General features: G+C 42.4%; 3 protein-coding genes across 4 annotated transcripts; 2 read left to right on the top strand and 1 right to left on the bottom strand.

The window, feature by feature from the left end:
• The first annotated feature begins 11,645 nt into the window (after positions 1–11,645).
• On the top strand, positions 11,646–12,588 carry LOC131293672 (collagenase-like). The gene is made up of 3 exons (XM_058321748.1): positions 11,646–11,744; positions 11,808–12,225; positions 12,293–12,588. Exons 1-3 carry the CDS (start codon positions 11,646–11,648, stop codon positions 12,586–12,588), a joined length of 813 nt encoding a protein of 270 aa, XP_058177731.1.
• Positions 12,589–14,383: 1,795 nt separating this feature from the next.
• Positions 14,384–15,206, top strand: LOC131293671 (chymotrypsin BI-like). The gene is made up of 2 exons (XM_058321747.1): positions 14,384–14,792; positions 14,863–15,206. The coding sequence occupies exons 1-2, from the start codon at positions 14,384–14,386 to the stop codon at positions 15,204–15,206; spliced, it is 753 nt and encodes a 250-aa protein (XP_058177730.1).
• Positions 15,207–16,141: 935 nt separating this feature from the next.
• Positions 16,142–22,053, bottom strand: LOC131282206 (pyruvate carboxylase, mitochondrial). Of its 2 annotated transcripts, XM_058311616.1 has the most exons (7): positions 21,613–22,053; positions 20,274–21,526; positions 19,845–19,892; positions 18,086–18,483; positions 17,753–18,012; positions 16,571–17,676; positions 16,142–16,475 (listed from the first exon to the last, which is right to left on the bottom strand). In XM_058311616.1, exons 1-7 carry the CDS (start codon positions 21,963–21,965, stop codon positions 16,303–16,305), a joined length of 3,591 nt encoding a protein of 1,196 aa, XP_058167599.1. In that variant the 5' UTR covers positions 21,966–22,053; the 3' UTR covers positions 16,142–16,302. The 2 variants fall into 2 exon arrangements, with proteins under 2 accessions (XP_058167599.1, XP_058167600.1); XM_058311617.1 differs by lacking the exon at positions 19,845–19,892.
• Between the last annotated feature and the right edge of the window lie 973 nt (positions 22,054–23,026).

Raw genomic sequence — 23,026 nt, 5'->3', positions numbered from 1 at the left:
GTTCACTGCCAAAAACCTTATACATTCCTCCATCGTCGTGTTGTACTACTATCTAAGCTATCTACACTGCTCACGTTATCCGGTAAACCATCGATTCTTGAGATTTCGTCTTGACCGTGATCGTCTCCAGAACGCGTTTCTTCTTCCGAGGCCTTCTTCGACAACTAGATCGAAGACGATCAAAGAATCATCATTAATCTCTAGCTGACCCACACTGGTACTAGGAGCTTCTAAAATAAATAATCATTTATTTAAATTTCGCATTCAAATATTGAGCAGCACAAGCACAAACACTTATGATCCATTCCACAAGAATGTTGGCTCTCCTGATCAAATCTTTTCCCATTCACTTTGTACAAATTATCTGAACGCTTAAGCTGCCCTAGAAAGTTGTTTTTGTATGCCATTTTCACTAGTTATGGACACCACTTTTGATAAAATCAAAATTTCCGAAGTGCTGGAAGCTTGCAACGTTGCTTCCGATTTTGTTTACAAATTTGTGTGATGCGGTGGAAAGGGAGAGGCACAGTGGAATTGCTTCCTTAGTCGTGCGCTCTCGCTCTCGCACATGGTATAAACATTGAATGTTCCAAAGATGACAGCTCGTGGTTACCTGGGAGGTTGGACAATAATAGATGCAACTAAATGACAAGCGAGACCGGTGGAAATACAGCGGCTGATCCCAAAGAGTGGGAGATGCAAGATCGTCAAGTGGAACTACAAACTATTTTTAATTCACCGTTTTTTTTATTTCATATCGCTATACTTTGGCCGCCTCCATGCGTTGTCAAAACTCAAACGGCTGGGTTACAGTTTCTAATGTAGCGGTTTATTGGAAGGTGGAAAAACGTTCTAAAGATCAGACAGAATGTTCCAAAGATGCTTGTCAATTGTTAGTTGGGTTATCACACCAATGGTGGCAAAGCCACCGAACTGTCAAAATTTAGTTTTGGCATCCAGTTTGACACAATCCCAGTCTCCCGAACACGTGCTTTTTCGATAAGCTTGTCGGCCGGGTTTTATTAAAAGCTCGGCGGCCGAGAAATCCGGCATTACCCGCCGTAAAAGGTGTCGGTTTTCAAGCGCTTCGGCGTGTCGCTTTAAAAAAGTTCTTATTAGAAGCCAAAAAATTGATTCTCTTGGCAGCGTTGCCTCTTTTACGTGTGGGTTGCTCGCCCTCTGTGTTTGCCTCGCGTATTATTTCTCCGTTGCACGTATTTTTGCTTCTCTTCCAACAGTCTTGACTCTGCATTGCTAGGGAATAGACGTGCTCTCCGTTCACTCGCGAATCATGCGTCGTGGTTATGGTGCGCTGTTGAATCCAACGCTCGACTCAAGTCTCGATGTTCCGTTCAATGCCATGCCTGGGATCTGAAAGTAAATAGTCGGTAATGTCTGGGCTATTCCTTGCCTCGAAAACGGACACGTTATACACCAAATATTAATCGATGCTATGTGATGTGCCATTCGCTTCGTGAACGCATTGCGAATGACCACTATGAATTGAGGATCGTGCATTTTTCCACAAAATAGGGTTTTTTTTACCGATATATTTTTATTTGAAAAATCGTTTGCGCATCATCTCGTAACTTTCTGATGCCGATGGCTCATCTGGGACCTTATGAAGATGATTTAAAGTCCTTACACACGAACGGTAGCTGGAACGATCTTGCGGTCTTCCACAAAATGTTAGTTCGAAACAATACGAAAGTTTTTACTCGTACAGGATGGTTCTAATCCCGTTCTCTCCACCTTGAATCCGCTCAAAAGTTAAAATGTGTAACTAACTAAAATTCAAATATCCGAGCATGTTATACATATAATATGGATTTATGTTCATCGATCTGCAACAGAATTACAAGTAGCAAAAAGATAACAAATTAGAGCAAAACCTAAATGATGGACATCCAGAGGTGCATGAAGAATAGAAAATAACATACGCTTATGGACGCGGTGCGTGGGGACGCAGCGTGTGTGTGTGTGGCGCGGTGCAAGTTCTACGCGTTGAAACGCACACGCTCTCAGCTCGCCGTGCACCGCACACACTCTCATCGCGTGTTGTCTACCCACGTACGTGTGGAAGCAAGAGCGAATGCGAGATTAGAGCGAAAGATCCGAGCCAGTGGCCGAAAATTTTAGGCTGGGATGGTGCCTCTTGGTAGTGTGATAAGGCAGGCCACCTGGGAGAGGGAGTTTATATAATTCACTTTCGGTTTATGCGGTTTTCGGCAATTTAAGATTAAAATACTGAAATTTTATAATCTTATTATGCTTATAATTGATTATTAATAAAATTAAAAAACATGAATCACTTTCAAATCAAGCTTAACATGCCCGATACAGCAAACTCCACACAATGACAGCTCGGTGATACGGGTAAGCTCATTCACCAACGGACCCCCAGCCACTCCAATGTCATTCGTTTTCGATGGTCGTTTGACAATCCAGTGCTTTTTCCATGCCACCATTGGTGACCAGTGTGATAAGGCCATTATTGATGAGCATGAACAACATCGTTAGAACCATGATAAAACTTAAAATGTTACTTGGGTTGCTTGCTCTGCTACAATTGAGAGTATTACAATTGGGAGGGCGGAAACGACAAACTTCTCGACGCTGTCCCATACAAAAGGTAAACAACACTTTGAAAAATGCAAAAAAATGGCTGGCCGTCTCGACGATCCAAAACGACGCCACCTACGTGTCGAGACGATGCGCGGAAACGAAACGACGCGGCTAGCCATTTTTTCGCTTTTTCCAAAGGTGTTGTTTACCTTTTGTATGGGACCGCGACGAGAAATCTGACAGTTTGTATCGTTTCCGCCCAGGTAACCACGAGCTGTCATCTTTGGAATATTCAATGTTTATACCATGTGCGAGAGCGAGTGCGCACGACTCAAGGAAGCAATCCCATTGTGCCTCCCTTTCCACTGCACCACACAAATTTGTAAACAAATTCAGAAGCAACGTTGCAAGCTTCCAGCACTTCGGAAATTTGAATTTTGTTGAAAGTGGTGTCCATAGCTAGTGAAAATGGCAAACAAAAACAACTTTCTAGAGCAGCTTCAGCGTTCTGCTAGTTTGTACTAAGTGAATGCGAAAAGATTTGATCAGGAAAGCCAACATTCTTGTGGAACGGACCGTAAGTGTTTGTGCTTGTGCTGCTCCAAATGTGAATACGAAATTTAAATATATGATTATTTATTTCAGAAGCTCCTAGTACTAGTGTGGGTCAGCTAGAGATTGATGACGATTCTTTGATCGTCTTCGACCTAGTTGGTTCAGAAGAAGAAACCCGTTCCGGAGACGATCAGGCTCAAGACGTAGTCTCAAGAATCGATGGTGTACCGGATAACGTGAGCAGATTAGGTAGATTTAGTGGAAGTACTTCGAAGTAAGACAACGCGACGATGGAGGAATGTATAAGGTTTTTGGCAGTTGTTCAAAATTTGTTTCATTCGACTGTGATCATGATGTTAGACATTTTACGAGAGAATCAGCTGCCGAAGGACATGCTGTTTAGTTTGTCCAAACGATTCAGGTAAGATGATTGAAATATTAGTCGAATGGGCAAATACACGTATCGTGATGTTGAATTATTATTTATTTCTAGCAATGTGACTTTACCTGCTTCGATGTCTCTAAATTTAACTATCGATGGGTTGCCACTACACAGACAGATTCTTATGAACATCCATGAGCCTCGGTGGCAGTCTTCAGCGGCTCGACGAAGCCGCTAAGGGTCGAAGAGTTTCTAAGGCATGTGTGCAGGAGCTTAACGACCTTTTGGATTACGGAGCCATCATCAACGAAATGCAACATGAAACAAAAGTTCGTGCAATTATAGCTGCTGCTCTGGCACGAGCATTTATTAAAAGTAAGACTTTTTTTCTCTCTAATTGTTACTTTACTCATCTTTGTTACGTCCGTTTTCAGCTGTGACAAACTTCAATGGGAAACATGAAAGTTGTTAGTGTACTACCGAAGGCGAATATAATCCGAATTCGCACACATTAGTTTTTAAAGGGCGATCGTTACTCCATTTGAACCTACTGGCCCAAATGTTTGCCCCGGTTTGTTTGCCTCACTGAGTGGAACCAACATACAAGATACCAGGGAAATAAGCTACTAGCTAGCGGTCACCCAAGCAGATGAGGAGGGTCAACATCTATTTGTACGTTTATCTCATACATTGGTGGAGTAAGTTTAAGAAATGATCAATCTATCGAAAGAATAATATAAACATGTAACATATATGTGCATCCAACACTCACATTAAATACAAAATATTGAGTTTTCGTTCCATAACGACATCTATACATTTTAATTTTAATTCAACACTGAAATAATTTTACAGATAAAAGAAATATCGATTATTTGTATACATAAACCCTAGAGGAACAAATAAACAAAATGGAAATCACAAAACCTATCTTGACAAAAAAACAATATCATATCATGAAGCTTTTTCAACAGGTGATGACTGACCATGGAATAACGAAAAGCACCATTCGGTTCGAAAATTAGCCAAATCAATGAAACACACAATGAAAACGATGTTTCACCAAGTGATGCGCCGACATGAATCTCCACGGAAATACCCATAGCAAGCATCCAAATGTTGGTCCACAAGACGCACCTGGAAAACCATGATCAAAAAGAAATACTTAATCGTTTGGTGGCAGCACATAGTGAATCAAAGCAAAAGCAGTACATCAGCGTACAGATACATACAGATACATTGCGGCTACTTTTACAGCCGACTGGTGCTTTTCGTTGTGCCAAGGAATAACTGTGGTCAGCCATCACCTGTTGAAAATGTTTGTTGATAGATATTGGCATTTAAGCTACCAATCGTCGAAGCGGAGCGTGGCTCATGTGATTTGGTGAGCCGCCCAGCCTAAAATTTTCGGCCACTGGCTCGGATCTCTCGCTCTAATCTCGCATTCGCTCTTGCTTCCACTCGTACGTGGGTAGAGAACACGCGATGAGAGTGTGTGCGGTGCACGGCGAGCTGAGAGCGTGTGCGTTTCAACGCGTAGAACTTGCACCGCGCCCCACTCACACACGCTGCGTCCCCACGCACCGCGTCCATAAGCGTATGTTATTTTCTATGCTTCATGCACTTCTGGATGTCCATCATTTAGGTTTTGCTCTAATTTGTTATCTTTTTGCTAGTTGTAATTCTGTTGCAGATCGATGAACCATAAATCCATAATATATAACATGCTCGGATATTTTAATTTTAGTTAGATATACATTTTAACTTTTGAGCGGATTCAAGGTGGAAAGAACGGGATTAGAGCCGTCCTGTACGAGTAAAAACTTTCGTATTGTTCCGAACTAACATTTTGTGGAAGACCGCAAGATCGTTCCAGCTACCGTTCGTGTGTAAGGACCTTAAATCATCTTCATAAGGTCCCTGATGAGCCATCGGCATCAGAAAGTTACGAGATGATGCGCAAACGATTTTTCAAATAAAAATATGTCGGTCAAAAAAACCCCTATTTTGTGGAAAATGTACGTTCCTCAATTCATAGTGGTCAAAACACATTAAAGAATGAACGTTCTTCATTCGCAATGCGTTCACGAAGCGAACGGCACATCACATAGCATCGATTAATATTTGATGTATAACGTGTCCGTTTTCGTGGCAAGGAATAGCCCAGACATTACCGACTATTTACTTTCAGATCCCAGGCATGGCATTGAACGGAACATCGAGACTTGAGTCGAGCGTTGGATCCAACAGCGCACCATAACCACGACGCATGATTCGCGAGTGAACTTAGAGCACGTCTATTCCCTAGCAATGCAGAGTCAAGACTGTTGGAAGAGAAGCAAAAATACGTGTATCGGAGAAATAATACGCGAGGCAAACACACAGGGCGAGCAACCCACACGTAAAAGTGGCAACGTTGCCAAAAGAATCAACTTTTTGGCTTCTTACAAGAACTTTTTTAAAGGGACACGCCGAAGCGCTTGAAAACCGACACCTTTTTCGGCCGCCTACGCCGGATTTTTCGGCCGCCGAGCTTTTCATAAAACCCGGCCGACAAGCTTGTCGAAAAAGCACGTGTTCGGGAGACTGGGCGACAACAACATACCTCTTCTTGTCCCAAGCAGTTCGAGCCTCAGAAGCAGCAAACACCAACACAAGTAAGTAACAATACTACCCAAGGGGATTTTTGAAATATTTCCGGCGCCTGGTCCGACCCGTTTTCGCGTCGAAAACGGGTCGGTCCAGGGCACGATGCGCAGTAAATTTCGACCCGATTTGACGGCGATGTTGACGAGCTGTCAGATTCAAACTTTATGGTGGGTTCAAATTCAAAATGGTGGGTTCGAAAAAAATTATCCATCTAGGTTCAAAAATAATATCCTCTCTAGGTCTGTTTTCCCTCCTCATTCCGTTATCTTTCCTCTTCCCTTTCCTAGCCTCTTCATGTAATGCACACTTGATTCGATATTCTTTCTTTTTTTTTATTGTCGCGGTCGTGGTTAACAGTGGTCGTGATTACATTGGTGGTAGCTGTTGAAGAGAAATTTTTATTGTTTGGTTAGTGAGGATTGAACACTTATCGTTATACATACCATACGATGCGCAGACCGGTTGATCTATCGGCGATGTTGGAAAGTGTCTTGTTGATTGTCTGTTTTATTTTACGTAACGATGGATACATTTTCTCAAAATTGCACTCGCTCGAAATAAGGTGGGTAGTATAAAATTATGAAACTAGAGGTTGGAGTTGAAAAATTCGACGAAGTTTGAGCAATTTAATAATGTGTTTGATTTTTCCATTGTGCTGTTTTTTTAGATTTTAGCACTTAATTGACGGTGACTGCAGCATGTTTTGGTCAGAAAACACCCGCCAATAAAGTGTTTAGTGTGGAAGTATTCATGCTACGACATCCACCGGGACAATCAATGAGAAACCCACCGAAACAACTGAAAACCGGCTCTGGACATTCCATCGTCACAGTGTACCTTTTCAAATTCCACCAGCATCGACAAATCACGGTAATTATTGAAATCACGTTACAAAGATATGACTTTTTATTTTTGCAATTTATAAGACAACTACTGTGTATCATTTTTATCAGGAGCTTTCAAACGCAACCTTCACAACCATTACATATCATACCAGCATCTCAGCCATCGATTTCTGGCAAGTGAATCAGAGAACAACTCTTCTTTCATTAGTTGCATGAGTTTTGTCGTCTGCAAGGCTTGCTTTACATTGAGTTTGATTCCCATTTTATCTTTCCCAGTGTTTCGTTTCGCCAGCCAGCAGTCGCTTCATGATGCTAAGATCGATAAGATGCAAACGATCCGCTACCACGACATCCTGGAGTATGTAAAAAAATTAAAATCTTAAAGAGGTGTCATCGTTCTTTGGTGTTCTGGATAGGCACCTTGCCTGAATCCTCCATCAGTTCATTGTGTTGCTTGTGTCCCAGAAAATACAATGGTGCTACGACGGTACATTTCTGGCAACTGTTATAACGAGCATGTCCTACTACACCTCTGAAAATTAAATACATGTGAAATTGTCTGCCGATAAGTTTTGTAGTCAACCTGTTATAAATGCTCTTGCTGAAGTGTCTGCAATAATGGCCCTTAGATGTATCGACACATGTTTCCAGTTGATGTTTACTCCATATTCCGAGGTTGTTCATCTCCGTGACCATGAGACGTAAAGATTCCTCAACGTTCGTCGGCTTCCTCCTACAATAGAAAATAGTTCTCGTCATCACTGGTACTTTCGGCATCTCATGGATATTACATAATATTGGGCAAAACTCCATGATGCCAATTTTATGAAATGGTAATCCATCCATTGATATATGTTGCCCTGAATAAGTGTAGCAATACTAAAAAACAAAAAAATAAAAATTAGTTATTTACACCCACAATTATAATGCTTCAAAAATGCACCCGATATGATACCAATACTGGCCGCCACTTATTTCCAATATCTCGATCGATGGCTTACGGTTGGTTCCCAATAATGTTCTTGCACTTTTAGGTAAGCTTACTGCCTTAGCTTTTTCATAAGGTCCAAGATCATATCCACGCTCCAGAGCGTTTCGTTGTTATCGATATTCGATTCGCCACTCTTTCGCAAACATTTTAATTCGGGTTTCCGCCACATTTTCAAGAGATTTCTTGTACAAAATAGACACCAAGCTTTTACAACACACTGCACGACCGTTTGTTTCAAAATGTAAACAATTCCTCAACGGGCTGTTGCTCACACACAAGTCTATGCTGTTGGCAACATAACGCGAGAGAAAAGGACGGAACGACAGAGCAGACAGCATTTGGATTGTCATTAGGTAGTGAGTGGTATGTCAAACGGTGGCGGAGTGGTTGCGGGGTAGCTCTCCCGTCGTGGAGGGGTTTTTTTTGTATGGAACTTTCATGGGTTCGGGTCGAAACGTCAATTTGGCGCTCCTTGGGTAGTTATAAAAAGATTTGAACCAAATGATCCATATTCCCCTCTAATAGGTTGGACAATAATAGTTGCAACTAAATGACAAGCGAGACCGGTGGAAATACAGCTGCTGATCCCAAAGAGTGGGAGATGCAAGATCGTCAAGTGGAACTACAAACTATTTTAAATTCACCGTTTTTTTTTATTTCATATCGCTATACTTTTTCACCGGGTTTGACCGTCGGTAAAAATGGCCGCCTCCATGAGTTGTCAAAACTCAAACGGCTGGGTTACACTTCCTAATGTAGCGGTTTATTGGAAGGTGGAAAAACGTTCTAAAGATCAGACAGAATGTTCCAAAGATGCTTGTCAATTGTTAGTTGGGTAGGCACAATACGCCTGTTGCGTTGCCTGTTGCGTTGATGCAAGTTTTGGGTACTCAACTCGATGACCCCCCAAGCTGCAAACGTCACATTAAAAGACGTCTTTTAGTGGTCTTTTAATTGTTAAAAAGACCATTAAAAGATGACTAAATAACACGGTTAAAAGACCGCATATGTCAAAAAATGGGGATTTCGAAAATTCGAAATAAAAAATTGTCCCTCCTTTTTTCGAACACCCACGTCGCTGTCCTTCGTCATTGCTCTGACTGCTACGTTATGTTGTAGAGTTTTCTTTTCTGAAAGCATGTAGATTTTCATATATGTATTAGTAAATTTTTATTACATACCTGCATGTGTATCAAACCATCGACTGCATATTTCATGTTCAGCTCTCCTAACCACTAGACCATTCGATTGGACAATTCTGTTTAGTCAGTTGTCATATATAAATGGAGCAAGTGCATGCAATTCAATATGTAGAACATTTTGTTACAAGTTTTTTATTCTGAGTATGTATTTTTTAAATACATATTCCAAACGCTCGCACGACTACAAAACAATAAATGTATCGTAAGAAAGGTGTTTAATAATACTTAATCTTCTGATATGATTAATCACATAAAAATGATAATGCCGAAATGAGGCTAATTCCAATACTTTCGAACAGCCTTCCAACAGCCAGGTTTTTTATTTGTTTTCAATCCAGTAATACAAAAACACAATTGCTACATTTTCATTATGCATATCTTTCAGTCCGTTGTCCAAAATGTCCTCCTGCTGGAGTGGATGGTTGGCAAAATTTTTTGTTGCGACCTGAGCCACGGTCTATCACTGTGTATGTTTGTAGCTCCTCCGGAGAGATCCATTATGTGAATACCGCTTTTTGAATTTAAAACTAGCTCAAACACACAGCTTGAACCTTACCGGATGTCTTGGTCAAGCACACATTGTTGTCTGTAGCGTTGACGATAGCAGCAGCACTAGCCATCGTCCTACGAGCCGCAGCAGCCAGGCTGATCGATGCCGGAATTCGCCCCCGCGACGGAAGGAGTTGTCTATGGTAGCAACTCGCGCCGATCCCGAGGACCGTAGCCGAACCGAGGAACGAGGAGGCGGGCTACTGCACCACCACCCGTTCCAGAAGTAGGAACAGTCACGCTGGATGGGGAAGTGACAGCCGACGAGACTAGCCGCAGCCCTCTGACGGTGGCGGAGGAAGCGGCCGTCTCGGAGGCCTCGACGTCGGGCCGCTAACCGGCGGTAGGTCGTCCTGTAGGTGCCACCCGGCACAGATGTCGCGCAGCTGATGTGGCCAGACAGGAGGGAGAGCCCAAGTGCCTTTCGGCGTCAATGCTTTTCAATGAGCCATGCCCCAACCACTGGCTCAAAGCTCGCGGTAACGACCAGTGATGAAACGGGTAGCGCCCGTCAGGTGTTTTGGTCGGCATTCGGAGTCGCGCCCGGATCTTTCAAAGATTCCCCTGATGGTAAACAAAAAATGCACAGATTGTTATACAAGCAATTATGTCTGAAGATGAAAGCGGGATCACTGCGTTGAGTTAATCTTCCAAACAATGATCCGAACATTTCCTCTACCTCAGCTGTGTCGTCTGCTGTTGCCAAACCTTCTTGCAAGTTGTTGTTTTCTTCACTGTGATGAAATTTTTCACCCTTTTCGTTCATTGTATCGATTGAATGATTTAAAATCTGTGATGCTACGATAGTCGGCTGCACGGAATAAACAACCAAATGTTTACGATTCGTATCGTGCGTATTTTGCTGTGACAGAAATACAATGCAAGGAAGAAAAATAAGAACCTTCAAAACCAGATTGAAAATCGCACGAAATGCACTTTAATCCCGCTTGACAGTATGTAACTACACGGACACAAGCAGAAACCAAGTGCAGTAAAAACCATTCAAACTCCTCAACCCTGCATCGTAAATTGAGGCAATCAGTCTTTTAAGCCAAACCTTGCAGATTGGGCCGCGATAGGGGAGTTAGCCACACTTCAACAGCAGAGAATGACGCGTGCATAGACTGTCAGAAACTTTGCGCTTGCACTGGCGACAGCATTGGTACCGCAAAACGCGGCTACACGAACCGCAAAGATTTTGACGTAAACTTATACGGTTTTTGAGTTTGCGCTTGGAGTTCGCGGTTCGTGTAGCTGGGCATACTGCACCCGACGGTTGGATGCGTAGCGTTGCGAATTTTCATAAGCTCATGCCAGTAACGCATGAGCGAGTTCATGTTGTACATCCTGTCTCCGTTCACAAATGGTGTAGCAATGACAGTAATTTCAGTTAAGTGGGGGGCGGGGGGCTTCATTTGGGTTCTTACCAATTTGGAAATGCACATTTTTTAATTTCCAATCATCTGATCCTTTTTAAGTTACGAAAAATTATCAACCATTCTACAACAATTCCTAATCGTAAGGTAGTGGTTACTAATCGCTTTCATTATGCAATCAACTAAAGATCAAAATGCTACCAAAAAGAAATGTGCTATCGTTCTAGCCCGGATTCATTCAGGAAACCTCTATCATCATTTCGACAACTTTATACAACGCAGCTATGGGTTTCAGATGTCAAGTAACATTGTGATTGATCGCTTTTCGATGTTCCCCAGCCCATCACAAACGATGACTAAATGGCAAAAACCTGGCTGGAAACATGATTGATAAACAGAAGATTCGATGCAAGACGTTTCGATCACACTTATCGCACGATAAACCAAAACGATCGACACTGAAAGGCTATCAAGTGCCAGTATATCTATATATATATATAAGATATAAGGCACTGGATTCAGTTGTTCGCTATGAGTTCGGGAGCAAGTGTCCAGAACAACAAGATCATTATGATGAGTTTTATCGGATTTTTCATCGCTGCTTTGATATGCAGCGTGGCAACGATAGAAGTGGGTGAATAAATACAGTCAGGAGTTCTTTACGCTAACCAAATGAGTTAATTTTGTTTTTAGATTCCACCCAACGGAAATTCGCGGATCGTTAATGGACTTAATGCTGCCAACGCCCCATACAACGCGCACGTGCTCTACCTTAACTCGGGCAATTCCGGTTTCTTTGGAGGAGGGTCTTTGATTTCCGACCGTCACGTTCTAACGGCAGCCCAAAACATTGCTGGCTTCGTACGCTGGGAAGTGGGACTAGGAAGTACTGTCTACGGGCAACTTACGACCCAGGTCTCGACTCAGGCTATCGCTCATCCATCTTTCAACATGGCTAACCGAGCTAATGACATCGGATTCATCATACTTCCATCGCCGGTTGTATTTACCGCATTAGTTCAACCCATACAGCTACCACTCCAGGGCCGTACTCTACCGTATGAGAATGAGGAGGGCATGGTAGTTGGTTTTGGATTCAACGTCGTCAATGGTGAGTAAACCTTGGAACTCTATTTTGTAGTCTCAATCATCTCGTTTATGTTCTATGATTTCCGCAGGCCAAGTCCGTTCCGACTTCTTGAAGGTTGGATATCAGCGCGTTATTGGAGATTCTCGTTGCGTCGGTATTTATCAGATCACTTTACCTAATCATTTCTGCGCCGAAGATACCCTTCAACGTTCTAACGTGTGCAACGGAGATCTTGGGGCGGGCTTAGTCGTTTCTGAGCGACGAGTAGAAACACTGGTTGGCGTTGCATCGCTCTTAACTCATTCCTGCGATTCCATCAATCCGACAGGCTACACGCGTGTATCAGCTTATCGTCAATGGATTCGAGATAATACTGGTGTGTAATGCATTCACGTTGGATAACGCATAGTTTAATCCTGCTGGCTACCCGCGTGCATCAGATTATCGTCAATAGATTCGGGATAATACTGGTGCGCGTTGGATAACGCATAGTAGTGTACTATGATGGTCTAAGTTTGTTCCGTTTTCTCGCTACTTATCCTCAAATTGAAAAATAAATAAAAGTTAAAATGCATCTATACGAGATACATTACCGACCGAATAGTTCTGGCAGCATGGTATAGATTGGCCACCATGGTATAGATCACGCCTGGAAATTGTACCAGTCTGTTATTTTTTATCACTTCCTCCTCCTGAAATCGAAATAAAACGATGGTGCACAGGGAAATAGTGCTTTCGGTAGTCCATACGACATGCTATTCTATACAAGCTGCTAATGTTACATTTCTTCACCCTTCTTGTTCTTGTTCATGAATGACGTCCTTCTTCCAAGCTTTAGTGATATAGTCCACGATACCGGATTTTATAAAAAAAACAACGTTGTCATCCTCACGTATACTGACTGCGCATGCGACTTTCCTACGACCGGGGTAGTAGAAGAGTAGTTGGATTGGATATTTTGACTCTTTCAAGTTGAGATAAATGGCTCTCCATGGTTAGAAGAATCTTCTTAAAAAGAGTTGCGCTTGTACATTTTTTCTAGAGCATTGGAATCCTTAGTAGGACAACACTTTTATGATTTTTTTGTCAAACATTATTATCCCCTTAACGGGATGTTTTGTCATAATTGAAGCACAGGGTATGTGTTGATGTGCCTGGGTTACGGTGTGGGCAAACTACCCGGTTTTTAACATTAATTATGTTCGCAATGGTGTCATATGTAATCATACCAACTACTTAAATTTGACTGCTTTTAGCGCTTTGCAACTGTTTGTCTAATAATGATAATTACATTTTTCAAACGGCATTTGAAATAAGTGTAAAGAAAACAGGTAAGCCACATTTTATCAACAGTGAACACCGTGCCGTGGGAAAGAAATGTAAGAGCAGAAATTCTATAATTGTACTCATGTCCAAATCAAGTGATTTTCCTAAACGGAATTATCCAAGCCGATGGCGGTACAATACGTCGTCGTCGTATTGTGACTAAGACTGGGACGATGACTGATGACGCATTTTATAAGGTTTCAAGTTCCCTGTTCCACCCGTTACGTAAACGTTTTTGGAGCTTTTGGAAATGCAAAACAAACCGAGTCTGCAAAACAGCAGTATATTCGAAACCTCCAGATGAGTGTATTCCACTGTCTGTCACAAGAGATACCATCACGCGTAGACCCTCTGATTGCTGTTGCGACAACCTTTTCCACTTGCAGTTCTTTAGTGTCAGGGCGGAGCGTTGTCGATCTAATCGAGTTGGTTGTCCACTTCCGACCTCGAGAGATATAAGACAGTTCTATCAAGAGCTGCACCATTTTCTCTCCATAAAGACAGTATCAGGTGTATCACCGGAGCACCCACTAGTGCTAACGACATCCATTCCCTGATTCCGAACACAGAATGTTCCTATGTCAAGTGACACACTGGACCGAACCACCACCTCGTCCGGCGTTGGAGCAGTATCGTTGGCCACCTCCAGCCTCAGTGGCCCTTGTGATATTCTGTGTTTGTGTAACCATGTTCAGTGAGGTGATGGGTGCGGGACAGGTACGGGTAACAACGCTGGCGTTCCTAGTAACGTTCGCAAAAAGGATAGTTCTATCAAGACTTTCAAGAACAGTTCGCTGCCATTCCCATTCCCAGGCACCAGGTTCTTCCGGATCCATTAGCGTGGCCGGGATCGATGTCGAAAATCGTGAACGGCCAGGTGGCTCAACAAGGTCAGTTTCCTTGGCAAGTGTCGATTCGGGCAGCACTTGGACGGAGCGTAACCGTCTGTGGTGGTTCACTGATTGACGCCCGGTGGGTTCTTACGGCGGCCCATTGTACTAATGACTACAATGTGTTCCAAATCGGCCTTGGTTCGATCCACTTGAATATGGCCAGGTTAACTATGTCCACTGTGACCAAGTATGTGCATCCTGAGTTCGATCCATGGAAGCTGACCAACGACGTCGCACTCATACGGCTACCCTCGGTCGTACCTTACAGCTTAGAAATTTTCCCAATCAAGCTTCCAGTCAACATATCTCCCGTTGAGACGTTCCTTGGTCGGAAAGTGATTGTATCTGGATTTGGACGCACATCCGATGGTAAGACACTAGCTATACGCACAATAATAGTATCAAGCTGTGTACTACCTACTATTCTTTACCCAAATAGCAGTTCAATCTATTTCCACCATATTGAAATTCGAGCACATGCGTATAATTTCCAACACGGAATGTTCCAACGTGTACGGCTCCTCCATTATACGTAACACGACACTCTGTGCTATTGGATGGGAACGCTCGAATCAAAATGTTTGCCAGGGCGACTCCGGTGGCCCGATGGTAATGCAGCACAACGGGGGAAGCTGGATACAAATCGGAATCGTCTCCTTCGTGTCCAGCCGTGGATGCAGTACTGGCGATCCGTCCGGGTATATTCGTACTGTTAACTATCTCAACTGGATATCCGAAACAACCGGTCTCCGAACTCTTGGTTCGGTTGTAAGGCCGGTCTAAGGTTATATATGGTACCACGCAACCAGATGAATCTGCCCCTAGGATCGCGATAATGCACGGTGTTAAAAAAAACTACCATGCCTTGAAAGTATGGTTGGTATCATTATATAGAGATCTCTAGGTTCGATTTTTCTTTTACTGATTTCAAGCCCACCAGTCGTTGATTTTGAGATAAAAACACATAAAATGTAATAATCAGTATTATTCAATTGAAAGAACTAACTACTACTACTCGAGAGTGATTGAACACAACTGACTTCATCGTAGAGTTAAAACTTATAAAAAGAGCACAATTAAACTTCATATTTGATTTTGGTCACTAGTTATCTTTAGATGCCGAAACTAGGACTAGTTTTTAAAAAATACCGACAAAAATTTCCCGACATTGGTTTGTAGACGTGTATCTTACCATACGCTCAAATCGAAACTCTAACAGTTTAAGGGGGTCCAAACTGTAGGCCACAGATCTGTTTGCTTAAGTTTCTTGATTTATATCACCTGGACATTGCATTCCACCCACAGAAGTAAGTGGTCTTTTTAACTACCGATTTCCTCTTCGCTATGATCAGTTGGCATTTTCAAACCCTTTGACGAATCAAGTATAGTGAAGTGAACCCGTAGCAGCGAAGCTCCACCGATACTGAACAGTTTTTGACTGTTTGAGGTTTTGAGATTTTTTTCTTACTGAAATAAAGAAATTTCTTCGAAAGATTCTCTCGAAATAAGATAAGTCGAGCGGGTAGTTCCTTAGCCGTTAGACTGTTCTTGTTTGAGATTTTTATATGAATTTTTCAGAAATGTTCCATGATCAAATCCAAAATAGAACGGAAGTCACAAAAGTCTACAACCGAAATTCCTAAAACAAAAATGTAATAGTCAAACCAAACCCCAATTGATTGCAGTAATATCAGTTTATATCAATCAAAATATTACAGTAAACCAGATAGAAAACAAAACAACTTTATTCCGTAATGTTAAAGCTAGTTGGAGTATAATGTTTCCACCAATTGTGTTTTTCGGCACTTTCAAAACGTAACATTGAGATGGAAGAAGTACAGCTAAGGCATATTCCATGGCTTCCATGGCTTCATGTTGCTTATTCCAAGGTAAGCAGCAAATCTTCCCCTTCTAACTTCATACCGTTGCTAATGTCCAGTGTTTTCACAACACCAGCCCGAGGAGATTGAACCACCATTTCCATTTTCATGGCTGACAGCACTATCAAAGGTTGACCTTTCTCGACGTGATCACCGACTTTAACTTTGATTTCTGTAATAAATAATAGAGTCAATCAACAGCATGATAGTTTAAAATTAAAAATAGTTAAACACATGTTTTTAAAAAATGTTCATTCATATACGTACCGATAACGGAGCCAGGCATGGGTGCTCCGACTTCGTCTTTGTTACCCTTGGTAGCCTTCGGATGAATGTGTAGCTCTTTGACGGCTTCCTTGTCGCGGATTAACACCGATCTTAGTTGACCGTTCAGCTCGAAGAACACCTCTCGCTCGCCGTTTGCTGTGAGGTCCTCTGCTCTTGCCAGTGTTTTAAATCCGAGAGTTTTGCCTTTTTCAATGGTCACTTCAAACTCTTCGCCCACCTTCGGGCCAGTCAGAAAGACGCGCGTGTTCAACTTGTCGACCGGACCAAACGTATCGCGGAAGTTGAGGAAGTCGTTTGTGACTTGCGGGTAAAGCGCCGCTGACATGACATCACGATCGCTAACATCGGGATGAGATTCCTGGAGGGATTTTTTCAATGCATCAAAATCTAGCGGAGCTAACTGGGCTCCCGGACGTCCTTCGATGCGGGGCATATCTTTAAGTACACGCGATCGCAACGGTTCGGGGAATCCTCCATGGGGAGTACCGATGGCGCCTTGCAAAAATTCAACCACAGATTTGGGGAACGATAGTTCTTCAGCTCGCTCTAGCACTTGGTCGGCCGATAAATGGTTCTGCACCATGAATTGGGCAAGATCACCAACCACCTTCGACGATGGAGTCACCTTTATGATGTCACCCAGCAACAAATTGGCCTCCCGATAGGCCTTCTTTACGTCTTCAAAGAAATCTCCCAGTCCAAGCGAATAGGCTTGGAACTGAAGGTTTGTGTATTGTCCTCCGGGGATTTCATTCATATATACATCGGCATTGCCGGATTTCATCGTCGTTGTACACTCAAATGGAGCGTAGAGCGTACGCGCTTGCTCCCAGTAGGCTGAATACTCGCTAATGTCCGGCAGTGCCAGCCCCGTGTCAAGGCTGGTTCCTTGCAATGAAGCAACAACCGCTCCCATGCTTGGTTGAGAAGTCATGCCCGACATGGAATCCACGGCTACATCGACCACGTCCGCGCCGGCTTCAGCGCAAGCAAGCATAGAAGCTACCCCAGCACCTGATGTATCGTGTGTATGAATATGGATAGGCACATCCGGGTGTTTTTCACGAATAGCTGTTATAAGTAAACTGGATCACAATGAAAAGCACGTTAAAAGTGAAGAACGAATCAAGTTACTAACAATAAATAGCAGATTCAACGTACCGTGCCGCCTGTGGTTTCAACAATCCAGCCATATCCTTGATACAAAGCACGTGAGTCCCTGCTTTTACCAACTCATCGGCCAAATTTGTATAGTATTTCAAGTCATATTTAGTCTTTTTTTCATCACTAACGTCCCCGGTGTAAGAGATGGCAGCCTCCACTACACCACCAGCATTACCGGCCGCCTCCATGCCAAGAATTAAGTTTGGCAAATAGTTGAGCGAATCAAACACTCGGAAAATGTCCATACCGCATTGCACCTGAAGAAAACAAATTCGGTTCGATTAATACCCAAGGTACACATACTACACGATAATTAAACGATTCACCTACCGATAGGTCACAGAACTTGGAGACTACGTTGTCCGGATAATTCGTATAGCCAACGGCATTAGCACCGCGTAACAGCATCTGGAAAGGGATGTTAGGAATCTGCTTGCGCATTTCCTCCAACCGTTCCCAAGGACACTCGTGCAAGAACCGCAGGGCGACGTCGAAGGTAGCACCGCCCCAATTCTCCAGCGAATACAGATTATTGAACTTATGTGCCACGAACGGTGAGATCTTTAGTAGATCGTGTGTTCTAACTCTGGTTGCCAGAAGGGATTGGTGCGCGTCACGAAACGTTGTATCCATCAGCAGAAGGTTTTTCTGGTTGCGAACTGCTTTGGCAAAGCCCTCCGGTCCTTGCTCTTCTAAGATTTGCTTGAAACCACGTGGTGGCTCTGTAACTGTTCGTAATAAATTTATTATTAGCCATGCCGAGACTATCAGTAATGCAAAAACAGCAGGTGTATGTGGATATATCTCTATACAAAATGCAGCAGTTAAGTTTCCTATGCGCGAATCCCTTGTGTCCTTTTTGTCATTATAGAAACGGTGTTGTTTTAAACTAGCAGACGATTTCTTTAGAGCCCCCCGGTAAGTATAATATTAAAGTTAAATTTTGCTGTCGAAACTTGATGAGAATATGCGGTGACTAACAACATACAACATACATCGCACGGTTAAATTGTTCCTCATGTTGGTCAAAATTAATTATCTTAAAAAGCGACTTCAGCATGCCATTTAAAATGAAATTATATTCCGCTGTTATTACGTACTACTAGTGGGGTTTAGGTTATTCCATAGTATTTCACAAGCGCCATATTCAATCGTTTTCAAGTACAGTAGATATCCGACATACGCGGTACTCGACATACGCGGATTCGGAGATACGCGGTTTTCAAAATTTGACAGTAGATTGGGTTTATAACATCAATCATCAAACCACACGAATAAATATGTAAATTACATAGCAGTTAAATTTATCGCTATTTGGACTGTACTGTAAAATTTAATGAAACTGAATGAATAAATAAATAAATAAATAAATAAATAAATAAATAAATAAATAAATAAATAAATAAATAAATAAACAAACTGATGTTTTTAAATTTATTGTAAAACCAGTGAAAACTGATTAAATGTTATGAGATGTATTTACATTAATTGGTTTTTATGTTTAATATATGTATTCCTTGAATCGGCCAAGGCCGATGAACATATAAGACAACCCGGTTGACAAAAATTCAAATTTTTTGCAGCTGTCATGTAGTACCAGCAAGTTTTTCCATGGCAGATTGCTGGGACTCTTGCTGGAACTACATAGTACCAGCAACAATGTCAATTTCTGTCAACCGGGAACGATTTATTAGGTGTTGTTTTTGAAAACAGTAATAACCCGGTTGACAAAAATTCAAATTTTTTGCAGCTGTCATGTAGTACCAGCAAGTTTTTCCATGGCAGATTGCTGGGACTCTTGCTGGAACTACATAGTACCAGCAACAATGTCAATTTCTGTCAACCGGGAACATAACATATGTCAATCCAAGCCGTTATCGTAAAGCAGTATAGGTATTGTTTAGGTTTTAATGGATTTAATGAAATTTATATTAGTAATAATTTGGCAGCATTACCCGAAATCACCGAAAACTTGAGATTTTATTGTGAAATGTCACCAGATGATGAAAGATATGTAGCATGTTCAGTGAAATTTTTAGCGTGTTTACTTAACTAATTACATGTTAGTTCTTATTGGGACGGAGAGTACCTTTTCTTTTACCCTGTTCCTCGTCGGCCAGTGCTTCTGGTGACAGGTCTAAGCGTCGATAATAGCATTTTAAACCACGAGAAAAAGTTGCATTTTTTTCCAACAAAAATAATGTTGTAAGATTATTTTTTATATATTTTTCCCATCGTTCGAGCATTAGTTGAATTCGAAGAAGTCATCATCGATGTTGTCATCAACCCGAATGGAGTCATTAATTAACACAGAAAACGGTGGTTAGAGCCACGACACACATTTTCAATGTCAATTGAAAAAAAGATGAAAAAAATTGAGCAAGAAGAAAAATAGTCAAATAAAGAAAACACATAAGCACCACACACATTTAACATACACCAAACACAGTATAGAAACAGTATTTGAAAACAACAGATTATATCACATATATATAAATATATCAGATACTTGACATACCTAGTGGCAACTGAGGAACATGTGGATGTACTTCGGCAGGCTTCAGCTTTGTTGCTAGTGGTGTTGTTGGACCATTGACCAATACTTCGCCAAGGTAGTTAAGCAGCTTTTGGGCACGATTCTTTGATTTGGCGAATCGGAAAAGTTGCGGATGTTCGTCGATGAAATACGTATCCAGAACTCCGTTGAGGAACTTTTGGTTTTCTAGCACATTCAGCAAGAATGGAATGTTGGTTTTTACACCACGAATACGAAACTCGCGCAACGCCCGATTCATTTTTGCCGCAGACGATTGCAAATCGGACGCGTGTGATATAACCTTCACCAGCAATGAATCGTAGTATGGCGAGATAATCGCTCCAGCGTATGCGGATGCACTATCCAAACGAATGCCCATGCCCTCGCCAGATCGGAACACCTCTAATCGTCCAGTGCTGGGCTGGAAATCGTTTGCGGGATCTTCCGTCGTGACGCGGCACTGGATGGCGTAACCTTGTGTTTTAATGTTGTCCTGCGTATATCCGAGTTCGGGTAGGGTCATACCTTCCGCTACACGTATTTGCGATTGGACCAAATCAATGCCGGTGATTTCTTCGGTCACGGTGTGCTCCACTTGCAGACGGGCATTTACTTCAATAAAGTAAAAATTACCAGACTCATCGCATAGGAACTCGACAGTACCGGCGTTTTCGTAGCCGACGTGGCGAGCTAAACGCACCGCGTACTCTGTCATTTTATTGCGCACCTCTATAGGAAGCCGAGGAGCTGGGGCGATCTCCACTACCTTTTGGTGGCGTCGTTGTACCGAACAATCACGCTCGTACAGATGGACTACATTGCCTGCTTTATCGCCGAGAAGTTGCACTTCTATATGGCGTGGCCGCTCGATGAACTTTTCGATGAACATGGCTCCGTTGCCAAAGGCAGCCTTGGCTTCTGAGCTGGCACGCATAAAATTGTCTTCAACTTCATCCATTTTGCGAACAACACGCATACCTCGACCGCCTCCACCATAAGCAGCCTTAAAAATTACCGGCAGCCCATGCTTACGACAAAAATCGACAGCTTCCTCCTTGGTAGTTACTGGCCCATCCGTGCCGGGAACGATGGGGACCCCGGCTTCGATAGCAGCCTTACGGGCAGCAACTTTGTCACCCATTTGCTGGACAACTTTTGGAGAGGGCCCGATGAAACGCAACCCTGCGTCGATGACGGCTTGGGCGAAGTCTGATCTCTCCGATAGAAACCCGTAACTAGAAAAGAAAAAACAAACAAATGACCCAATTGGTTGCAATGAATGGACAACGAAATTAATTGTGCGATTAGTTTACACACTTACCCCGGATGAACTGCATCGACATCGTTTTCCTTGCACACTCGAATGATCTCTGGGATATTAAGATATGCCTCGACCGGTGCCAATCCTTTTCCTACCATGTACGATTCATCAGCCTTTTGTCTGTGCATGTGCATCTTATCTTGCTCGGAGTAAACTGCCACAGAGCGTATACCAAGCTCCGTGCAGGCACGAAATACACGGATGGCAATTTCACCTCGATTCGCAACCAGCACGGATCGGATTGGCTTATATTCGACTTGGCTTGCAAAGCCATTCTTACGAATTGACCACAGCCGAGCGCGATTTCCGTGGCGTAGGGCAGATACTGCCATTTGGGCACTAAATAGTTGCATTTTTCCTAACCGTTGTGCAGACGATTACGATTGAAGTAGTTGGCAAATGCAAGTTTCTGAGGTGCAACAATTATAATTTCATTACCAATCCACAGTGTACAGTAATGAAACCTGATTCCCAAGGATATCCGTTGCAGCGCGTTGCGATTTTTCTAAATTAAAAAGAAAATAGAAATAGAAGACAGTTTCATGCTAATTTATTTTCAATATCATATAACAAAACAAAATGGTAAGGTTAGGTTATTCCCCACCTTCAAAGAATCTTAAAACGTAATTTAGAAATTCCAAGCATTAATTGAAAAAAAAAACAAATCCAAAAGAACAAAAAATAACATTTCCCATTTTTCGATTGGTTTTTGAAACGCACGGCGAATGAAATTTCCCAAAAGTTAGGACTTGAATTTTACGAACTGAGCTGTGTTAAACTCATTTTCTATCTCATTCTTTACTGACTGACTACTCGAAAGGTCTAGACTCCATTTGTTAGGGAAAAGGCTGATTCGCACGTCGGCAAGTGCAAGTGGCAAGTACCAGGCAAGTGGCAAGTAGCCGTTCGCACTGCAGGCAAGTACTTGCCGGTAACTTGATCACTCACACAAGTACACAATAACGAATAAATTTTATTTTACCATTATTTCATCATCAATAAATAAAAAGATCGATCAACGATACGATCAAATAATATTTCTTGAACATTAGTCGAAAATTATCCTAAACAAATCACGAAAATGAAACAGTTTTTGTTTGACATCTTGTATTTACACGAGTTGTCAACCAATACATCCAGCTACTTGCCCGAAAAATAGACTCGGTTCTATTCCAGTGGCAAGTAGCTACTTGCCACTTGCTACTTGCTAGGTCCTGATTCGCACGGGGTAGGTACCCGGCAACTTGCCACTTGCACTTGCCACTTGCCGACGTGCGAATCAGCCTAAAGGCTCATCAACCCCGGTGGCAAAATCAGCATGCTTTCTCATTCTGTCCAATTGACAATTGATACCACCAGAACGAGAAAGCATGATGATTTTGCCAATTTCATACACGCATAGTTTAATATTTTC

The sequence above is a fragment of the Anopheles ziemanni genome, chromosome 2 (assembly GCF_943734765.1).
Source record: "Anopheles ziemanni chromosome 2, idAnoZiCoDA_A2_x.2, whole genome shotgun sequence".
Classification (NCBI taxonomy): domain Eukaryota; kingdom Metazoa; phylum Arthropoda; class Insecta; order Diptera; family Culicidae; genus Anopheles; species Anopheles ziemanni.
This window is presented reverse-complemented; position numbering and strand designations above follow the sequence as displayed.

What these genes read in the sequence shown, in the direction of transcription:
- LOC131293672 (XM_058321748.1), top strand. Translation starts at nt 11,646, where the DNA reads ATGAGTTCGGGAGCAAGTGTCCAGAACAACAAGATCATTATGATGAGT. An exon ending in GCAGCGTGGCAACGATAGAA is followed by an intron (nt 11,745 to 11,807) that starts GTGGGTGAATAA and finishes TTTTGTTTTTAG; the next exon opens with ATTCCACCCAACGGAAATTC. An exon ending in TGGATTCAACGTCGTCAATG is followed by an intron (nt 12,226 to 12,292) that starts GTGAGTAAACCT and finishes TGATTTCCGCAG; the next exon opens with GCCAAGTCCGTTCCGACTTC.
- LOC131293671 (XM_058321747.1), top strand. Translation starts at nt 14,384, where the DNA reads ATGTCGAAAATCGTGAACGGCCAGGTGGCTCAACAAGGTCAGTTTCCT. An exon ending in ATTTGGACGCACATCCGATG is followed by an intron (nt 14,793 to 14,862) that starts GTAAGACACTAG and finishes TTACCCAAATAG; the next exon opens with CAGTTCAATCTATTTCCACC.
- LOC131282206 (XM_058311616.1), bottom strand. Translation starts at nt 21,965, where the DNA reads ATGCAACTATTTAGTGCCCAAATGGCAGTATCTGCCCTACGCCACGGA. An exon ending in GTCGATGCAGTTCATCCGGG is followed by an intron (nt 21,527 to 21,612) that starts GTAAGTGTGTAA and finishes TTTCTTTTCTAG; the next exon opens with TTACGGGTTTCTATCGGAGA. An exon ending in CCAAGTTCTGTGACCTATCG is followed by an intron (nt 18,013 to 18,085) that starts GTAGGTGAATCG and finishes TGTTTTCTTCAG; the next exon opens with GTGCAATGCGGTATGGACAT.